We start from the raw sequence: 19,329 nt of genomic DNA, 5'->3' as shown, positions 1-19,329 counted from the left end.
TCACAATAAAGAGCCTAGAGAGATGGCCTAGTAGCTAACAATCCATGCTGCTCTTGAAGAGTTTGCTTTCTAGCACCATGTCAGGCAGCTCACAGCTACCTGTAACTCCAGCTTCAGAGGATCTAATACTGTCTTCTAGTCTCCATGGATACCTGCACACATGTCACACACACACACACACACACACACACACACACACACACACACACACACACAAATCTTTTTTATTGGGAATCTCTTATGCATGCATATGTGTTTTCTTTCATCAAATCCACCCCCTCATTCCCTTCTTCCAGTTCCTCTCCTATCTCCCCATCATGCTTCCCTCTCAACTTGCATATGTTCTCTTTTTTCTGAGTTCATTTAGTACTGCCTGTATATGTATGAGTAGAGGTCTGTCTACTAGAGCATGGTTAGCCTTTCAGAGGCTGCGTCCCTGAAAACAAACAAACAAACAAAAAAACTCTTCCTCTCCTGTATCCATCACTTGCCAAAATAGCTTCTTAGCTAGGGGTGGGACTTCACCAGCCTCTCTCATGTTTGCTAGAATTTTGGCTGGTTTGATCTTGTGCAGATTTTGTATGGGCGGTTATAGCCACTGTCGGTTCATGTGTGCAGTGGACCTGTCATGTCCAGCAAATAATATTTCATTGCTGACAATCACTGTCTCTGGCTCTGTCTTAGTTAGGCTTTCATTGCTGTGAAGAGACACCCTGACCACAGCAACTCTTATAAGAAAACATTTAATTAGGGTGGCTCACTTACAGTTTCAGAGGTTCAGTCCATTATTATGTTGGGCAGCATGGTGGCATGTAGGCAGATGTGGTGCTTTAGTAGTTGAGAGTCCTACATCTTGCAGGCAGCAGGAAGTGGACTGACACATTGGGTGGTATCCTGAGCATACAAAACCTCAAAGCTCACCCCCGCAGTGATGACACACTTCCTCCAACAAGGCCATAACTACTCCAACAAAGCCACACCTCCTAATAATGCCACTCCCTATGAGCTTATGGGTGCCAATTACATGCAAACTACCACAGGCTCTTAGTGTCTCTCTTCCTTCTCTTCTGCAATGATCCCTGAGCCTTGAGGAATAAGTTATGATGTAGATGCCCATTTAGAGGTAAGTGTTCCGCAGCCTCTAATTCTCTGCAACTTTGACTAGTTTTGGATTTCTGTAGTAATCACCATCTACTGCAAAGAGAAGCTTCTCTGATGAAGGATGAGAGATGCACTACTCTATGGGTATTAAGATAAGAACTTGTGGGGGGCTATCTAATACTATTTCCATTTAGCAGAACAGTAGTATCAGGTTTTCCCATAGGATCGATTACCTAGCTAGTCAGGGAGTCACAACCCAGTCAGTGAGCAGCACCAGTCTTGAGGTCTGTCTTATGGAACAAGCTTAAAATCCAATCAGAAAGTAGTTGGTTACTCCTGTAACATTCATATATGTGCTGGCTAGTTCTTGGTGGGTTTTTTTTTGGTTGTTGTTGTTGTTTCTGTTTTTGTTGTTATTTTTTGTTTTCCAACTTGACACAAGATAGTTATTTGGGAAGAGGAACCTCAATTGAGAAAATGTCTCCATTCACATTGTCTGTAGGCAAGTCTGTAGGGCATTTCTTTTTTTATTTATTTAATTTTTTTTTCATTTTACATAACAACCACAGTTCCCCCTCTCTCCCCTTCTCTCTTTCCCTCCCCGCTCCCCTCACCCCCATCCATTCCTCAGGGGTAAGGCCTCCCTTGGGGAGTTAACAAAGTCTGGCATGCCAAGTCACAGTAGGGTCAACCAAGCCTGTCCCCCCTGCATCAAGGCTAAGCAAGGTATCCCACCGTAGGTGAAGGGCTCCACAAAATCAGTTCATGCACCCTGATAAAGTCCTGGTCCCACTGCCAGGGGACCCACAAACAGATTAAACCACACAACTGTCACCCACATTCAGAGGGCTTATAGTTTGGTTCCATGCATGTTCCCCAGCTATCAGTCCCAAGTTTGTGAGCTCCTACTAGCTCACATCAGCTGTCTCTGTGGTTTTCCCCATCATGATCTTGACTCCTTTTGCTCATATGATTCCTACTCTCTCTCTCCAGCTGAACTCCTGGAGCTCAGCCTGGTGCTTAGCTGTGGATCTCTGCATCTGCTTCCATCAGTTACAGATGTAGGTTCAATGATGACAATTAGGGTAGTCACTAATCTCATTACAGGGGAAGGCCAGTTTAGGCATCCTCTCCACTATTGCTAGGAGTCTTAGCTGGGGTCATCCTTGTAGATTCCTTGGAATTTCCCCATCACCAAGTTTTTTCCTAACCCCATAAGGGCTCCCTCTTATCAATATATCTCTTTCATTGCTCTCCTTCTCCGCCCCTCCCCCAACTCAACCATCTTAATCCCTCATGTTCTCATCCCCTATGCCCTCTGTTCTAACCCCCACTCCTGGTTTACCCAGGAGATCTTAACTATTTCCCCTTCCTAGGGCGCTCCATGTGTGTCCCTGTTAGGGTCCTCCTTGATACCTAGGTTCTCTGGGGTTGTGGATTGTAGCCTGGTTATCCTTTGCTTTGTGTCTAATATCCACTTATGATTAATGGCACTATTAAAACTAGCTTATATGGATGAAACTTGCATGTTGGTACCAGCTTGATTTCTTCATGTTTTATACTCAGGAATGTGCTGTCATTTGTAATAGGGTCTACCTGTCAAGTTTTGTAGTGTAACCAAGATAATTGATAATAGCCTGTAATGTTTGGAGTGAGGTATGGGATCCCACTGACCAATAACTTGAAAAGAGGCAACTTATACCTGACATTGGCTTTGTATTTGATAGTCTGTGGTATCTGGGAGAGGCATTGTCCCCTGGTAAGAGAGTAACTCCATTTGAACTCCTTTTATATATGTATATGTGTATATTATAGGAAACTTCTATAGTAGTAGGTTCCCATATGGCTTTTTCAAATGTAATTAGTGTTAGTTAACCTTCCTCCATATACTTTCTCCTTTACCTGGGCTCCCATCAACCATCATGTTTAACCCTTCCCGCTCAGTTAGTTATTCCCTCTTTCTCGTTCATATCACCTGAGTTCTATCCCACTTCCTTTGAATTCCCCCCGCCCATGGCTGCTTACTAGTTTCTCACCTTCTATGACTACTCCAATTTAAACACACATTCTAAAGAGTCAAAGCTAGCATCCACATATGAGAGAAAACATGTGGTATTTGTCTTTCTGGGGTTGGGTTATCTCACTCAGAATGATTATTTCCAGCTTTGTCCATTGCCTGAAAATTTTATAATGTGCCATTTGTGTGTGTGTGTGTGTGTGTGTGTGTGTGTGTGTGTGTGTATGGACCACATTTTCAGTATTCATTCGTTAGTGGACATCACTGTTTTGTTTTGCATTTCCCAGATAGCTAAGGATGTTGAACATTTGAAAACATACTTCTCAGTCATTTTGTATTTCTTGAGTTTTATTTAGTTCCATGCCCAATTTTTAGTTTATTTGTTTTCTTGGTGCTTAGTTCTCTCTATATTGTAGATACTAACTAACCCTTTGTCAGAGCTTTAAATACTTTCTTAAAGAAGTGAAAGGAATTTATATGTATTAAAATACATTTTATTATTCCTAGTAGTTCTTGTGGTAATGCAAAACATATAGTAGGTATCTGAGTTTCCCCACTCCTTTCTTCGCAGATTATTGCTATTGCAGCTCTGGTCCATCACAGTTTTCCATTAGATAAAGCACCTCCAAAGCCTCCCTTTCAGACGCATTTCTGTGGTATGTATTTTTAAAGTTGGGTTGCTAAGAGTTTGATTTTTATTTTTTGATTTGATTTTTCTTTGTCTGTTGGATCAGTAACTTCGTCTTTTGAAAATTGTTTTTGAGAGTAGTTAGGGCATTTTAGTAAAAATGCTTGCTTTCAGCTGTGGAAACTTTAGTTTTATTGAGCAAAATGTGTCATGAGGCAAAAATGTCAAGGAATAAATGAATTTTTACCTATTTGTGAGATATTATAGTAATGCCAAACTGGAATTGAGTTGTGTGATGCATAAAATTCAATGGGTGCAACAGTTCCATATTATGAGGTATGTGTGTGTGTTTTGTGAGTTGGTCTTCAAGGAGTCTGACATTTCATGAACATGGGTTCAGAGCTTGGTTGATTAAGTAAGCATTTTTTAAAAACGAAAGTGGGAAGTAAGATTGTGTTTCACATTTCCTGGGATCTTTTCTAGTCCAGAACCAGAGATTCTTTTGAACAGCCTCTTGTGTCTGGCTTTCTGAGTATTAGGAAATACATGGAAGGGAATAGTTGTTTGGTCATTTCAGCATGCATTTATTTACCCCCACTGTGTATCTCACTGTGTGAATGCCTGCTATGTATGGAACAAGCCTATGGTGTAGTAGGGGAAGCCTTGGTCCACTGTACCTCTCAGTTTTGAGAAGGTTGAACTAAGTTCTTCTGTTTTATTCTGGTTGAGGCTTTGGTGGTAATTGGATTTCCTTTGGGAAAGATTATTATAACCCTCCATTCTAATATGCATGGAAAGTAAATGTTGGATCAAAGCATTTTGTATAGTTGTAGAGACGTAAGGATCTCTTCTTGGCTGTTGTTTTGAGGTCCAACAATATGGCTGATTGGAGATCTTGACTTTTTTAACTCTTTAGGGCTCATGAGAAATTTGTATTTAAAGCAATTTCCATGTAGAAGCATGTACTATCTGAAATTGGTCTAAGATGAGTGATAGAATCTTGTTTTTTCCTTCTTATAGTTGTATCTAAACCAAAGGACTGTATTTTCCCATGTGCTTTCAAAGAAGTCATTAAGAAAAAGGTAAATGCTCATTCCCTTAAAATGTATAATATCTGTTTGTTTGAAAAGAGAATAGGAAAATAGTATCTATTCTATATTTTACTTTATTAGATCTATTCTTGGTATATTGGCCTATGGTACTAACTTGATAAAATGCAGTAGGAATATAAAACTAAACACATTTAATAATTCTTAAGTTAGTATCTGAGGATGATGAAATTATGACATGGATACATTCAAACCTACCTTCAGTTAGCATATATGGAAGCTTTTCTAAAGTGATCACGTTTTGGGACCATGTTGGGTAGAGCCCCTCTCCAACTTGAGGGAAACCATGTAGAGTTGGGAATACTGTGGGTATTAAAAGGACATGTACTGGCAGGGTTGATATTTGTTGACCCAAACACATCAATGATTTCTGAACTTGAGTATGTTCTGTGAAGTTGGTATCATAAGCCCTTAATAAAATGGCAGGGGGAAGCAGTATAATGAACTGAGTTCTTTATAAAAATAAATGTATTTACACTAAAAGATGTAGTTTTTGAATAGTACATTGTCTTGTGAAATGATAGTGTTGAAAGAGTTGTAGGTTTATTTTGTTTGTTAATATCCTAACTTGACAAAATTAGATGGTACAATTTGTCAGGTTCCACTTAATGCTATTTCAATTGACTGTTACTCTTAGGTAGGGGTTACTGTTGTATTACTGTCATTTGTGAACTGTCCTGAATAACCTATTCAAATAAAATGACCTAGGAAAATTCCCTTAAAAATCAAACTGACATTTTTAAAAACTGAGCTAGTTACAGAAAACATAATAGTTGTCAACCTTTGTTTTAAAAGTGTTTTAATATGAGCAGTTTTGAATACCTGCTAGATATTCACTAATCCAAGTTGAGGCCTTTTGTGTGAGGATAGATTTTTTTTTCTGAGACAGGATTTCTCTGTGTAACAGTCCTGGCTGTCCTAGAACTCACTCTGTAGACCAGGCTGGCTTCGAATTCACAGAGATCCACCTGCCTCTGCCTCCCGAGTGCTGAGATTACCGCTTGGCATGAGGATAGATATAATTTCTGTTTAAGGCATTGCAATTCTTCAGTACATGTTTGTTTTAGTTTCTTATTTATTGGTTCTAACACTACTATTTGAGACTAGTTTATAGAATCTTTGTGATTTCTTTGATAAATACATAAGCAGCAAAGTCTTCCAGGGATTGTATAGCAATGAAAGTAATGTTTTTGAAAGGCACTCTGATTTATATGCTTTAAAATGTGTCCAATGTACAAACATGTCTCTGTGGAAGGACATTTCTGCTCTTGATGTTGCTTAGCACTTAAATTTTTACTTGATTTACATGCATATTACTAGAATGAGGTCCTCAGAGATTTTTGTGCAGTTATTATTATGCAGAACCTGGAATCAAATTTCATTGCTATATCTGGTTTTAAAGTGAATGATTATGTTTAACCCTAAGAAATCTTACCCTGGTTTGGCAAGAAGGTAAAGCATGTGGTATTTTAAAATCTTGATTGGTGTTTTTTTTTTTTTTTTTAAATCTTAACAGAATATGAAGGTTGAAATTGCTGCAACAGAAAGAACTTTGCTAGGATTTTTCCTTGCAAAAGTTCACAAAATTGATCCTGATATTCTTGTTGTGAGTAGATGTTTGATCATGTCATGGGGAAGTGTTTTCATTCTTTCATTATTTTCTGTGTGACTTTCTTGGTGGTTTACTTGTTATTGGGTATTTACTTTTGAGTATCAAAGGATATTTCCAGAATTAAATGACCCTGTGGATTGGTGAGATTTGCTCATCTATCTAAGAAGGGATAATCCTAGCCCATGTTAGATAGTTTTTCCTGGTGTGAAAACAGCTCATGAATTAGTAGTCAGCTCAGGATATTCAGTTACCTACATTTAGAAAGTAGCACATTAGTAAGCATGTATGTATAAAGTGCTAGATTTTTGCAGCACACTGATAAGTGAATATGTATAAATTGCCAGTATCTTCAGAATTCTAATTGATTTGCTTGGTTTGGAACAAAATACAAATACAAGAGTAAATATTTTAACTTTAAGAGCTCAGTGGATCTCGATGATATATTCCTTTGAGAGCTCAGGTAGAGAGCTCTTTTTTTTCATCTTGGCAGTTTACTGTATTCTCATTGGACTGTGAAACTAGTAGTTTACTGTGGTTTGTACCTTTTCCTTGTAGTAAAGTCCATTTTCCTCTATACCTCTGACCTCCTTTAGTTTAGTGGCTCCTTGATCCAAATTCCTCCTTTTCTTTTGTCTGGGTTAATGGATCAATCAAATTACATTGTTTTTGCTTTTTCAGCAGTAGGTAGACTATCAATTCTATATTTTATTTATTTATTTATTTATTTATTTATTTATTTATTTATTTATTTATTTATTTATTTTTTTGGTTTTTTGAGACAGGGTTTCTCTGTGTAGCTTTGCGCCTTTCCTGGGACTCACTTGGTAGTCCAGGCTGGCCTCGAACTCACAGAGATCCGCCTGGCTCTGCCTCCCGAGTGCTGGGATTAAAGGCGTGCGCCACCACCGCCCGGCCAATTCTATATTTTAAATGTGATATTATTAATTTGGTTATATCAATGCCGTGTGATGTCAAATTAGAGATAAGTGGACATTGAGGAGAAAAATGGAGAGGCTGACACTATTGTTCAGTGGTAGAGTGCTGGTTTACTGTGTGGAAGGCCCAGAGAGAAGGGAGTGTTTACTATGTCTTCAATTTCATTTTTCTGGTTGGATCCTTTATCTGGTAGTGGTGCAGCTTATGTCTGTGTATGGATTGTTGCCAAAGTCTGTATGCCCTTATTTTATTTCAGGACCTGTCTTTAAAGTACCAAGAAGATTTTGTCTACAATGTTGTGACTTAGCAGTAGACCCTTATCACCCTTTAAAATAGTCTTTTGAATCCCAAGTAGATGTTATGGAACTTGGGATACCCAGCCTAAGAGACAAGTATATGACAAATCCAGATGTAAGATAGGATCCTTGTAAGAGCCCAGCCATAATAATTTGGAAATAAGTTTCCATCCTGTCCCTCTGGTCTTTTTTTAATAAACTGCCATAAATATATAAATATGTATACATATTCATTTATATAGTGGTAAACTTTTTTTTTTCCGAGACAGGGTTTCTCTGTGTAGCTTTGCGCCTTTCCTGAAACTCACTCTGTAGCCCAGGCTGGCCTTGAACTCACAGAGATCCGCCTGCCTCTGCCTCCCAAGTGCTGGGATTAAAGGCGTGCGCCACCACTGCCAGCAAGCTTTTTTATAACCTAAAATTAGTCATCTTGACCACCTTTAAGTGTAGATTTTTGGTACTATATTCATTCATAATGTGTAACTGTCACCACCTCCATTATTACCGTGTTGCTATCCCTGTAGCTCTTTATATATTAAAATTAAAACTTTAGAGCAGTGGTTCTTATCATGTGGGTTGCGACTCCTTGGAGGGGTCGAATGACCCTTTCACAGGGGTTGCCTAAGGCAATTGGAAAACAGATATTTACATTACAATTCATCACAGTAGCAAACTTACAGTTATGAAGTAGCAATGAAAATAACTTTATGGTTGGGTGTCACCACAACATGAAGAACTGTATTAAAGGGTCACAGCATTAGGAAGGTTGAGAACCACTGCTCTAGACCATTATTTCCCCATTTCTCCAGACCCTGAGAATTACTAGTTCTACTTTCTAACTCTAAGATTTTGTTTAGTATAAGTGGTAGTATATATCTTTAATTAAAATGATTTATCTATGGATTGATCTGATTTATTTGAAATCACCTCTGATTTCTATTAAACCTAGCTATGTGAAAAATATTATTCAAAGGATATAAATTAGAAATTATGGAAATGAAAACTCAGGTTGTGTTAAGTAACTTTTCTTTTTCTTTTTTTTTTTAAAGATTTATTTATTTATTTTATATGTATGAGTGCTCTATTGACTTTATGCCAAAAGAGGGCATCAAATCCCACTAGAAGATGGTTGTGAGCCATCATGTGGTTTTGGGAATTGAACTCAAGACCTGGAAGAGCTGCCAGTGCTCTTAACCACTGACCCATCTCTCTAGTCCCATAACTTTTCTACTGTTTTAGTTTTGTTTCCTTGCTTTTAAGTGTATCAGACTATTTACTAGTATTTATATATATATATTTTTTTTTTGGTTTTTCGAGACAGGGTTTCTCTGTGTAGCTTTGCGCCTGTCCTGGAACTCACTTGGTAGCCCAGACTGGCCTCGAACTCACAGAGATCCGCCTGGCTCTGCCTCCTGAGTGCTGGGATTAAAGGCGTGCCCCACCATCGCCCGGCTTAGTATTTATATTTTGTTGTACATTGATTAAAGATCCAACCCAGTAGTGTTCATGCTTAGTTTTTAAAGAAATTGGATAGAGTTCCTTGTAAACGTTCCTATGTAAGTCCTATGTAAACGTATACAACACAGGTTTTCTATTTTTAAGGATGCTTTTATTGATCATATAAGAGGTATGGGACATTAAAGTTTGCATTTGCCTCCAACTTTGTAAGACTTAAGCAGCAAATTAAAAGATACCATATGAACCTTGCATCAGTTAGTATAAAATAAAGTTTATTCCAGCAATCTCCTTAGCAGCCTAGTTAATGTCAAGACTAATGAATGCTGCTGATGAATAAATTCCTGAAAGAGAAAGGAAGGACCCCAATTGGAGGTAAGCTTTTGATGTCTTCAATTAGAGACCAGAGAAAGAAAGGGCAAAGAAATTCTGTGCATTTGAAGACAAATCCTCTAATTTGTGTTCATTATGTGATTGGCTGTCTCTTTCTGACTAGGGTCATAATATTTGTGGTTTTGAACTGGAAGTGCTACTGCAAAGAATTAATGTGTGTAAAGTTCCTTACTGGTCCAAGATAGGTCGACTGAGGCGATCCAACATGCCAAAACTTGGGGTAATAATTTCCAAATTTTACTTCTTTATTTGGTTTTTAAATATGGGATAGCTATTAGGGAATGCACTCTTTTGTTATGTTATATGAAGTTCTATAAAGAGGAAAAATACATTTAAAAGTCCCACCAGAAATGAATAAATAAAGTGTTTCTTGGCACTGCATGTGATGGTTTTCAACCTCCTACACAGAAAATTGTCAGTGAGAAGAAGGAAGTTAGTGTTTACCCTGTTTTTCCTGTAAACTTTTACAGCATAACCAAATACTGCAGCTTAATGAAGGAAAAGTTAATTTTCCAGACAGTTATAACTAACAAACATGGACAGAACTATAAAAGCATTTTATAGCTTCTAATGAAGTGATCAATTCAGGCAAAAATGACTAATGCGTGAAGCTGTTATATCAGTGACTCGACTCTGGGGATAATTTTACCACCTCTTCTGTAGTGCTATTTTAACTTTGGCACTGGATATCTTTCTTGAATCCAGCATTGTATTTATAAAAACCACTGGTACTTTTAAAAATCAGCAACTAAATCTAAGAATTAAATCAGTGATGAAAGATAGTGCACACATGTTACCGTCACTTTGGCATTCTTAAAGGGATAGCCCTTGGGGCCGGCTTGGTAGGCTCTCACATCATTGATTATTATTCAGGTTGCAAGTGGGAAAATTTAGTGGAAAGGAGCTAAATACTTTCTGTTGGAGCTACCTCTCAGCAACTTTTGTGTTTAGACATTCTCAAATGGATTGTGTGACTCGTTTGAAATAATTTAACTAGAAAGAGGAAGAACTGAGATTTGAGCTCAGAACCCAAGGCCATATTCTTTCTTTCCCTCTTTCCTCTTTCTTTTCATTTACTCTTTATTGTTTTTTTTGTTTGTTTTTTTGAGAGTTTCCTGTAGCTCAGGCTGGTCTCTTAATGTTTTTTGTTCTTTTTTGAGACAAGGTCTTGATATGCTTGCATATATGGGCTTTGGTACCCATACATTTCTTGTATGAAGCACTTTCTTACTAAGTGTGATAGTGCTTATACTTGAAATCTTATTTTACCTAAAGGTTACAAGTAAAGTAGACATGTTGTTTCAGCAGAGAATTTAGGAGTCTGTACCTTTTATATATAATTCCAGGGGTCTCTAGAGGACAAGAGTTGGGGCCTGTTCTTAGGCATCAAGAGTTGGGGCCACAGTTCCTTTTATCTCTGCTAATATCTTTAAGATCATTCTTAGCATGTATGCAAATACTTGTTGAGCTGCTGCTTCCCTACTCGCTTTGAAATTTTTGTGTTTGGGTATTTGTTTTTTGAGATGTGAGGGGATAGGGAGTTGGCTGCATTTCATTCCATATCTCAAGCTGGCCTTGAACTCATGGCAGTCCCCCCACCCCCCCAAGCATTAGCTTCCAAGTGGGCATTGAAGGCATATAAACCATCATGCAAAGCTCAAGTTTTCTTTTTATGTGGTATCTTCTCGGTAAGGTGTTCCCTGATCACTCTAAGATGCAATCCCTCCAAATTCCTTGCCCCTCACTCTACTGTGATGTCTCCTTTGCCGTGTACTTATTGCCTTCTAAAAGTGTTTGACTTCTTGATTATGTTGTATATGTTTGATTATATAATCAGGAATTTTTGTTTTATTCACTGTGATATACAGAGTACCTAGAACATCATCAGATATACAGTAAGTGTTCAAAAGCACATGACTTATGAGTGGAAGGAGAATTTCAATATTGTAATTTTGGGGATAGTTCCAAAATAGACTAGAACAGATTGTTCTCAGTATTTGCTCCTTCATGGGATTTGGTTTTTGTTCCTGCCTTTTAGAGCCGGAGTGGATTTGGTGAAAGAAATGCTACCTGTGGCCGAATGATATGTGATGTGGAAATTTCAGCAAAAGAATTGATTCATTGTAAAAGCTACCATTTGTCTGAACTTGTTCAACAGATTTTGAAAACTGAGAGGATTGTAATTCCAGCAGAAAATATACGAAATATGTATAGGTATGATCCTGTATTCTTCAGAGTTCATTTTTCTTGAAGAGAGCAACAGTAGGGTGCCACTACTGTCCTAAGACTGGAGGTACACCAGCCAGTTACTGGTGCCATGGAGCAGAAAATTAATCACTCTTTACACCAATTCCACCATATCCATTATTTTCATACTTTAGATTAGTTTCTCTCTTGAATTATGCTAATTGAATCAGTTGACCTCTGTTGTGGAATATTAGTTTAAGATGTGTTACATTTTTTTTTGGTGGAGGAGAAAGTTTATTACAGATATGAGGGAGAGCATAGCCAGAGGCAGGGACATCTGGGAGAGTCCAGATTGAATATGGCACTGACCTAGGCCATTTGAGGAGAAGGGGGACGGGAGAGGAACCGCTGACCAAGAGGGGTGGCCTGGGCCAAGAGACTGGCATAGCCAAAATGGCTGATTTATTATAGGGGCTGGAGAAGCTGGGGGGAGGGATGTCCATGGGCTGGAGAGAGTTCAGGGTAGGGGGTGGGTATGCTAGTCAGGAAAGCCCTGTGAGGGATGCAGAGAGACCCTGGAGCCAGCATCTGCTTTGATATGTTAATGAATACCTCAGTCCATTTGTCCCAGGTTTGAGACCTAATGGTTTTCAGCCATTTGTTTTTTCAAACTATGATCAAAGTTCACATATTACATTTGTCTGCAATGACATTTTTGGCTTTTGTTCGCTTCTTTTTTTCCATTTTTTAAAAATTTTTCTATTATCAGCTTGATACAGTATAAATTCTTATCCTAATTGTGAAATGTTTCATTGAGGTTTGCCCAGTAATTGAGTAAAACCAAAACTTACTATATTTGTTTATGCTGTGGAATATTTGTTTAATGATGCAATAATGTGTTGCATTCTTTTATGTTGCATTTGTTTAACTCTGTGAAGCTGTGTTACTTTGCCTGTCTAAAACACCTGATGGTCTAATAAAGAGCTGAATGGCCAATAGCAAGGCAGGAGAGAGAAATAGATGGGGCTGGCAGGCAGAGAGAGTAAACAGGAGAAATTTAGGGGAGAGAGGGAGAGAGGGAGAAGGGAGGAGGACACCAGGGTCCAGACAGCCATGGAGTAAGAAGGGAAGAAAGATTTATAGAGTAAGAAAGGGTAAAAAGCCCAGAGGCAAAATATAGTTAAAGAGAAATGGGATAATTTAAGTTAGAAAAGCTGTCTAAAAATAAGCCAAGCTAAAGGCCAGGCATTCATAAGTAAGAATAAGTCTCTATGTATTTATTTGGGAGCCTGGGTAGTGGGCCCACAAAAAGTTAAAAAAAAAAAAGCAAACGAACAAAAAAGCCAACTACAGACCTCCATCTCCCTTATCTGTCTTCTTGATGTTTTCTAATAGTAATTTCTAAATTAATAAGAATTTAGATTTTCATCCTTAACTCATGTATTTAGGGCATTTTTGGAAATGTAAAAATCAAGCAAGTAATTTAGACATATTGTTTGCATCTTTTGATTTTTGGAGATAGGATCCTGCTGTGTAGTTCAGGTTAGTCTTGAACTTGAATCCTGAGTAAATGGGATTACAGATCTGAACCACCATGTCCATGCTTACTTTTTTTTAATTTGAGACATGGTCTTGCTATATATCTCTGGTTGTCCTAGAATTCTCTAGGTAGACCAGGCTGACCTTGAACTCACAGAGATCTGCCTCCTGAGTGCTGCAATTAAAGGGGTGCGCCACTGCCACCAGCTATGTTTACTTATGGCCCTTTTCTAAGCCTATTTCTCCTGAGTCCTTCTGCTACTTGTCTTTTGACTGTTTTTCCTATCTAGGTTGTCTGATGCATAATTTAAGTTAGGTATTTTGGCCTATTGCCTCCCACTGTGTCTCTTTGCTTTAAACCTCTCACCAAATTCTAGATTCACTTACCTGATATCTAGTATGAACCTTCAGCTTTTTAAAAACTGAACTACTGTTTTTTTCTCTCCTAGGTTCTTTCTTTAGTCTTTATTATAACTGTATCAATGACAGTTATGAATGTTCATGACTCTCTGGAAGCGTTCAAAGTCATCTTCTACCCCAGACCTCTTAGACATCCTTGATTCCTCTGTCTTATATCCCACAGTTGATCCATCAGGGGACTTTTTCAGCCCTGTCTTTTAAATAAAGTTTCTAGTATTTCTTTAACCTTCACTGAAGCTACCCTACCCTAAGCCACCATACTCTTTTCCCCTGAATTACTGAATGTCTTAGTCTATTTTCTGTTGATAACAACACAATACCACATATTGGATAAGGTAAAAAGGAAGGAGGTTTGTTTTGGTGTATGGTTCTGGAGGTACAAGATTGATGGATCTTTTCTGACAGAGTCGTGTAGTTGTTCAGGGTATCATTTGGTGTGTGAAAAGTACATTCATGTCTATTCTCTAATCTCACTTATAAAGTCACCAGTATTCAGTCATGGACACTCAATGGCTTCATCTTTAAATACCTTAGTATTTGTAGCACATCATGGTAGCTGATGGTACTAATAACACCAAGGTCTGAGGGTCTATCCTTGTATGTCCCATAGTACTTCATAATGGGGATTAAACCCTACCTTCTAGTTTGAAATGAAATAAACTACGTCAAATCAGAGCAGTGGGTTTATGTACTAATTTTGTTGCTCTCTTCAGGTCTCTTTATAATTAATTCAGGACCAGAGTAATCCTGCTAAAATTAAGTCTGATCAAAGTTTCTTAGTGATACTGCCTTTACTCAGAGTAAAGTCCTTACTTTAGTTTACTGGGTCCTATATAGTGTCTTTGTGGTGTTGATTTTCTGTTATGCTGCTGCTGTTTCCGCAACGCCCCGATCCAGCCATAGCGACTTCCATTGTATTCCTGTGACTGCTAGATTGGTGCCTCACTCAGAGTCTTTGTGCTTTTATTTGGAATGTTCTTCTCTAAAATACTCTATAAGGCCTGTCCTGTCATTTCTTGTTCTTTGTTTTCAGTGACTTTTCCCCTATCTCTCTAAGTAAAAATTGTTTCTGCCCCTGAAAGTTTAAATTTTCTTTGTTTCTTGCCCCTTTGTTTGTCCTTAATACTTACTTAACATTGTATAAATATTCTCTTTTTATGTTTCTTTTTTATACTCTGTTTCCCCCACAAGGACAGGAATTTGTATCTTTGGTCATAGTCAGTGCCTGATGCATAGTAGACATTGCAATATATACTTACTGATTGAATGAATAAAAGGATTTAGATAGTTTTTAGGTTAGAGTTAACACTAGGTAAATTTTAAGCTATAGTTAACACATAATTTCACTGTATGGATTTTTTTTTGTTGAGAGAAGGGTACTGGGATTGGTGGTATAAATGCATTTCTAATTATTTAGCCACCTTATTTTAAATAATTTCTGAAGCCAAGGTTCCATTGCTCTGAAGTTACTTACACCAAAAATTGCTTGTAATATTTTAAGTTTTGATTATACTCATTGTATCTTGTAATTACTTGATTCCATTTCATTCTTACTTTTCTGTCCAGTGAATCTTCTCATCTGTTGTACCTGTTGGAACAGATCTGGAAAGATGCCAGGTTCATTGTGCAGATCATGTGTGAGCTAAATGTTCTGCCATTAGCATTGCAGATCACTAACATCGCCGGGAACATTATGGTAAATTTAACTTCGAAAGGGGAGAAAGCATTTCCTGGTAGAGTCAGGGTTTACTTGGGATAGTTGTTATAGGATAATGAGCCTAAATGCATGCTTATAAAATGAGGAGCTGGATTCTGAAAGCTGGGCTTCTTTTGTAAAAGAACAACTGGTTGGGAGAAAGGGAGGAATGCCAGGTGCACTATGTAGAGATTTGGGTGAACATAAGGATCTTATTCTAACATCTGGATGTTTTTGGTGAAGTGATACACTGACAGTATTTTAAGCTCCCTTTTTCTCTCTTAATGCTTAAAGAGAAAGAAATAGTTTAGAAAAAGTAACCTTTGTTACTATGAGTAGTTGAAGGAGGTTCCATGATTAAATTAACTGATTCAACATTGCTTTCGTTTGTGATGGTTTTGAGCTCAAAGTTTGAAAAATTCTGTTTAATAGTCCAGGACACTGATGGGTGGACGATCTGAACGAAACGAGTTCTTGTTGCTTCATGCATTTTATGAAAACAACTATATTGTGCCTGACAAGCAGATTTTCAGAAAATCTCAGCAAAAACTGGTGGGTCCAAAATTGTATAGTACTTTGCCTTTTCTTATTCCTCCTTTTTATTACATAGATAGTCTTTTTTAAAAAAGTGCTTTGACATCTGCTTTTAAAGTTATTAGTAATTCCCGGTAAATTAAGATTACTCTTAAGCTTGCTCCATTGTGTCTGTGTGGTTGTTTCCCTCTCTACTTTTCTCTGTAGAGGCAAAATTATTTATGAGATGTCTTTGAGGACCTCATTAGACTTCTTTGATAAATGACCATAGATAGAAAGGATTTGCCCCTACTAAGATTTACCCAGAGCTAAATATCAGTTAAACCTTTTGTTGCTTTAACCTTTGAGCTTTTGTTTTTGTGTTGTAGTTTATAGATATGTTGAGTATCCCTAATCCAAAATGCTTGGGATTGGAAGTGATTTAGATTTATTTATTTTATTTTAGAATGTTTGCGTATATGTAATGGGAAATCTTGGGATGGGAATCTATGACTAAACACAAAATTAATTTATGATTCATATGTGTGTACGTGTGTGTATGTGTGCATGTGTGTATTACCTAAAGGTAATTTCATAGTATTTCATCTCTTGACACATGTGGTGACATGTGCTAATTTTTGCTTGTAGAGTCATGTTGACACTTACAAATTTTCAGATTTTGAGATTGGGGACACACAACCTGCTACTAGTGTGATTATGACACCAATCAGGTTTCAGAAGTATATTCTATGACTTTGGAACTAAAACAGTCTATTTTCCATTTTATCAGCACTGATAGTAATTAAGAATGGTAATTGAATGTTAAAGTGTGACTCCATTTCTTGTATTTTTTATGCACATTATTGAATATAGTACAGCAAATATTAATTTAGATCTATTTAACTTCTGCAGAGGTGTTGAATGTTGGCTGTTAGTAAACTACTTGGAAATGGATTTTTCATTTTGTGGGCATACTTATTTTAAGGAATCCATACTAATACTGACAATAAGCCATGCATGATGGTACTTGCTGGAGTCCCAGCTACTTGGGAGGTTGAGACAAAAGGATTGCTTGAGCCCAGAAGTTTGAATAACATGCCAAGACCTCATATCATAAAAATAATATTAATTAGAATAATGATAATGAATGAGTAGAATGTTTTATCCCCTTGCCTCAGAGTAGTGATTTTTTTTTTTTGAGACAGAGTTTCTCTGTGTATCCCTGACGGTCCCAGAATTTGCTCTGTAGACTAGGCTGGCCTTGAACTCAGAGATCCACCTGCCTCTGTATCCTGAGTAGTAGGATTAAAGGCATGTGCTACCACCACCCGGCCAGAGTAGTGAATTTAATAAAAAAAACAAAACTTTACAATCTCAAAATTTATGTAACATGAAGCGTTTTAATACCTATTGATTTTAAAATAAAGTTTTCTTTTTTTGCTCTCTCTCATATATATATATATATATATATATATATATATACACACACACACACACATATGTATATATATACACACACATATATTTATATATATATACATATATATTAAAAAATTTTGACATGGTCTAATGTAGCTCAGGCTGACCTCTAACTTCTTGTATATCTGAGAATGCCTTTGAATTTATGATCCTCCTAGCTCTAGCTTCCAAACACTGGACTTACAGGTATGTGTCATCACACACCTGGTTTTATGTGGTGCTGGTAATGGAACCAGGGTTTTGTAAGTGCTAAGCAGGCACTCTGTTAGCTGAGCTATTTCCCTAACCCTTAAATGAATTTTCTAGAATTGCAGAGACATTTAAATACAGAATTCAGAAAACTGGTTATTTACTTAAGACACTACCATGCTTGGCATTCATTTGGATCCATGAACATATTAGGATAATAGTTTTTCTCTGTAGGTAGGACCACTAAGTAAAAGTAAATATTTTTTGTAACCCAGTATCGTTGGACTTGATGGACTATTTCCATTTGAAATAGGGAGATGAAGATGAGGAAATTGATGGAGATACCAATAAATACAAGAAAGGACGTAAGAAAGCAGCTTATGCCGGAGGCTTGGTTTTGGATCCCAAAGTTGGTGAGCTTTGGTAGCAGATTGGTTTGCCCCTGATATTAAGTTAGTGTTCTCAACCTTCCTAATGCTGTGACCCTTTAATACAGTTCCTCATGTCGTGGTGATCCAACCATAACATTATTTTGTTGTTACTTCATAATTGTAAGTTTGCTACTGTTAGGAATTTTAATGTAAATATCTGTGTTTTCTGATGGTCTTATGAGACCCCTGCAAAAGGGCTGGTCAACCTGCAAAGGGGTCATGACCCACAGGTTGAGAACCACTATATTAAGAAATAACTTCACATAGAGCTAGACTTAAGAAAATAGACCTTAGTTTTATTTTGGAAATAAGCAAACTGGTTTCTTAAAGACCTTAGTTTTATCTTTTATGCATATGAAATCTAGCTTACTAGTTACTTAACATGGAATTAGTATAAATTCTTTGCCATATGTCAATACAGTTTTACTTACATACCTTGAAATTTAAACTTCATATATCTTACATATATATTTTACTTTTTTAGCTGTTTAGAAAATTCTTAGTTTATAGGTGATAGAAGAATACACAATAGCTCAAATTTGGACTTTATTCAGTTCCAATCCCTGCTCTAATATAGAGGTCACTGTTTGGCCTGTAGTAGACGTAACTAATTTTCCCTCTTTATGTGAGAGTGGCCTCATCTTTGCCCAGTGTGCCAGGTAATTTGGAAAGCAATGTTAAAGTAAGTAAAATAACGACTGAATTAAAATTTCATAGGAGAGCACCTTTTCTTTTTTATCCAGAAGGGAAAGATGGTTTGTGATGTTTAGAGGTTCATCTTTATTGTTTTTCAGATCATCTTAGTTGTTTCCAAGTGTGTATAGCTCAATAGTATGATTATGTATAGTCACATTTAATGTGAATTTTATCAAGTAACGCAGGAGGAGACATTTTTTACAAAAGCAGTTTTATTAGTTGCTTTGACAAGGAGTGATACTTTTGGTGTCAGATTTTGGTTTAGGTGCTTCCTATTTAATTTCTTTTAACCTCAGTTTCCTTTTCTGTGAAAAGGAGATGATGGTATCTGCCACAGAAGAGCAGAAGGAGTAAGTGGGATTGTGTGATAAAGAAATGAGGAGTAAGCTCCCAATGCAAGTTTGCAGTTCTGTTTCAGTGGACATTTATATTGTCAGTTTCTTCTCGAGGTGAAGATAACTTTTTATAAATGTCCTAGAGAAATATAGTAGCTTTCTGTTCATCCTTTGCAAGAAGAGAGGATGGATCGTTCCACTACTGACATTTATATATTCATCTCTTGATTGATCTTAAGTATAGTTTTTGTATAGGTAAATGTGCTGACTATTTTATTTCTTGAAGGTGAGGTTGTA

General features: G+C 37.2%; 1 protein-coding gene and 1 non-coding gene across 2 annotated transcripts in view; both read left to right on the top strand.

The window, feature by feature from the left end:
• Positions 1-19,329, top strand: part of Pola1 (DNA polymerase alpha 1, catalytic subunit) — a 303,693-nt gene that overhangs the window by 38,802 nt on the left and 245,562 nt on the right. The window contains exons 16-23 of the mRNA XM_052732483.1: positions 3,690-3,774; positions 4,767-4,828; positions 6,372-6,461; positions 9,651-9,767; positions 11,586-11,761; positions 15,260-15,389; positions 15,822-15,941; positions 17,884-17,983. Coding sequence (XP_052588443.1) covers positions 3,690-3,774; positions 4,767-4,828; positions 6,372-6,461; positions 9,651-9,767; positions 11,586-11,761; positions 15,260-15,389; positions 15,822-15,941; positions 17,884-17,983 — 880 coding nt within the window. The remainder of the gene's footprint in view (positions 1-3,689; positions 3,775-4,766; positions 4,829-6,371; positions 6,462-9,650; positions 9,768-11,585; positions 11,762-15,259; positions 15,390-15,821; positions 15,942-17,883; positions 17,984-19,329) is intronic.
• LOC128118205 (small Cajal body-specific RNA 24) lies at positions 19,116-19,243 on the top strand. Its single transcript, XR_008221047.1, has one exon. It is a non-coding gene; the product is annotated as a small Cajal body-specific RNA 24 (non-coding RNA).

The sequence above is a fragment of the Peromyscus californicus genome, unplaced genomic scaffold, assembly GCF_007827085.1.
Source record: "Peromyscus californicus insignis strain IS unplaced genomic scaffold, ASM782708v3 Scaffold_10__1_contigs__length_136768540, whole genome shotgun sequence".
NCBI lineage: Eukaryota > Metazoa > Chordata > Mammalia > Rodentia > Cricetidae > Peromyscus > Peromyscus californicus.
The sequence above is the reverse complement of the archived record's forward strand: the minus strand, read 5'-3'. Positions and strand labels throughout refer to the sequence as shown.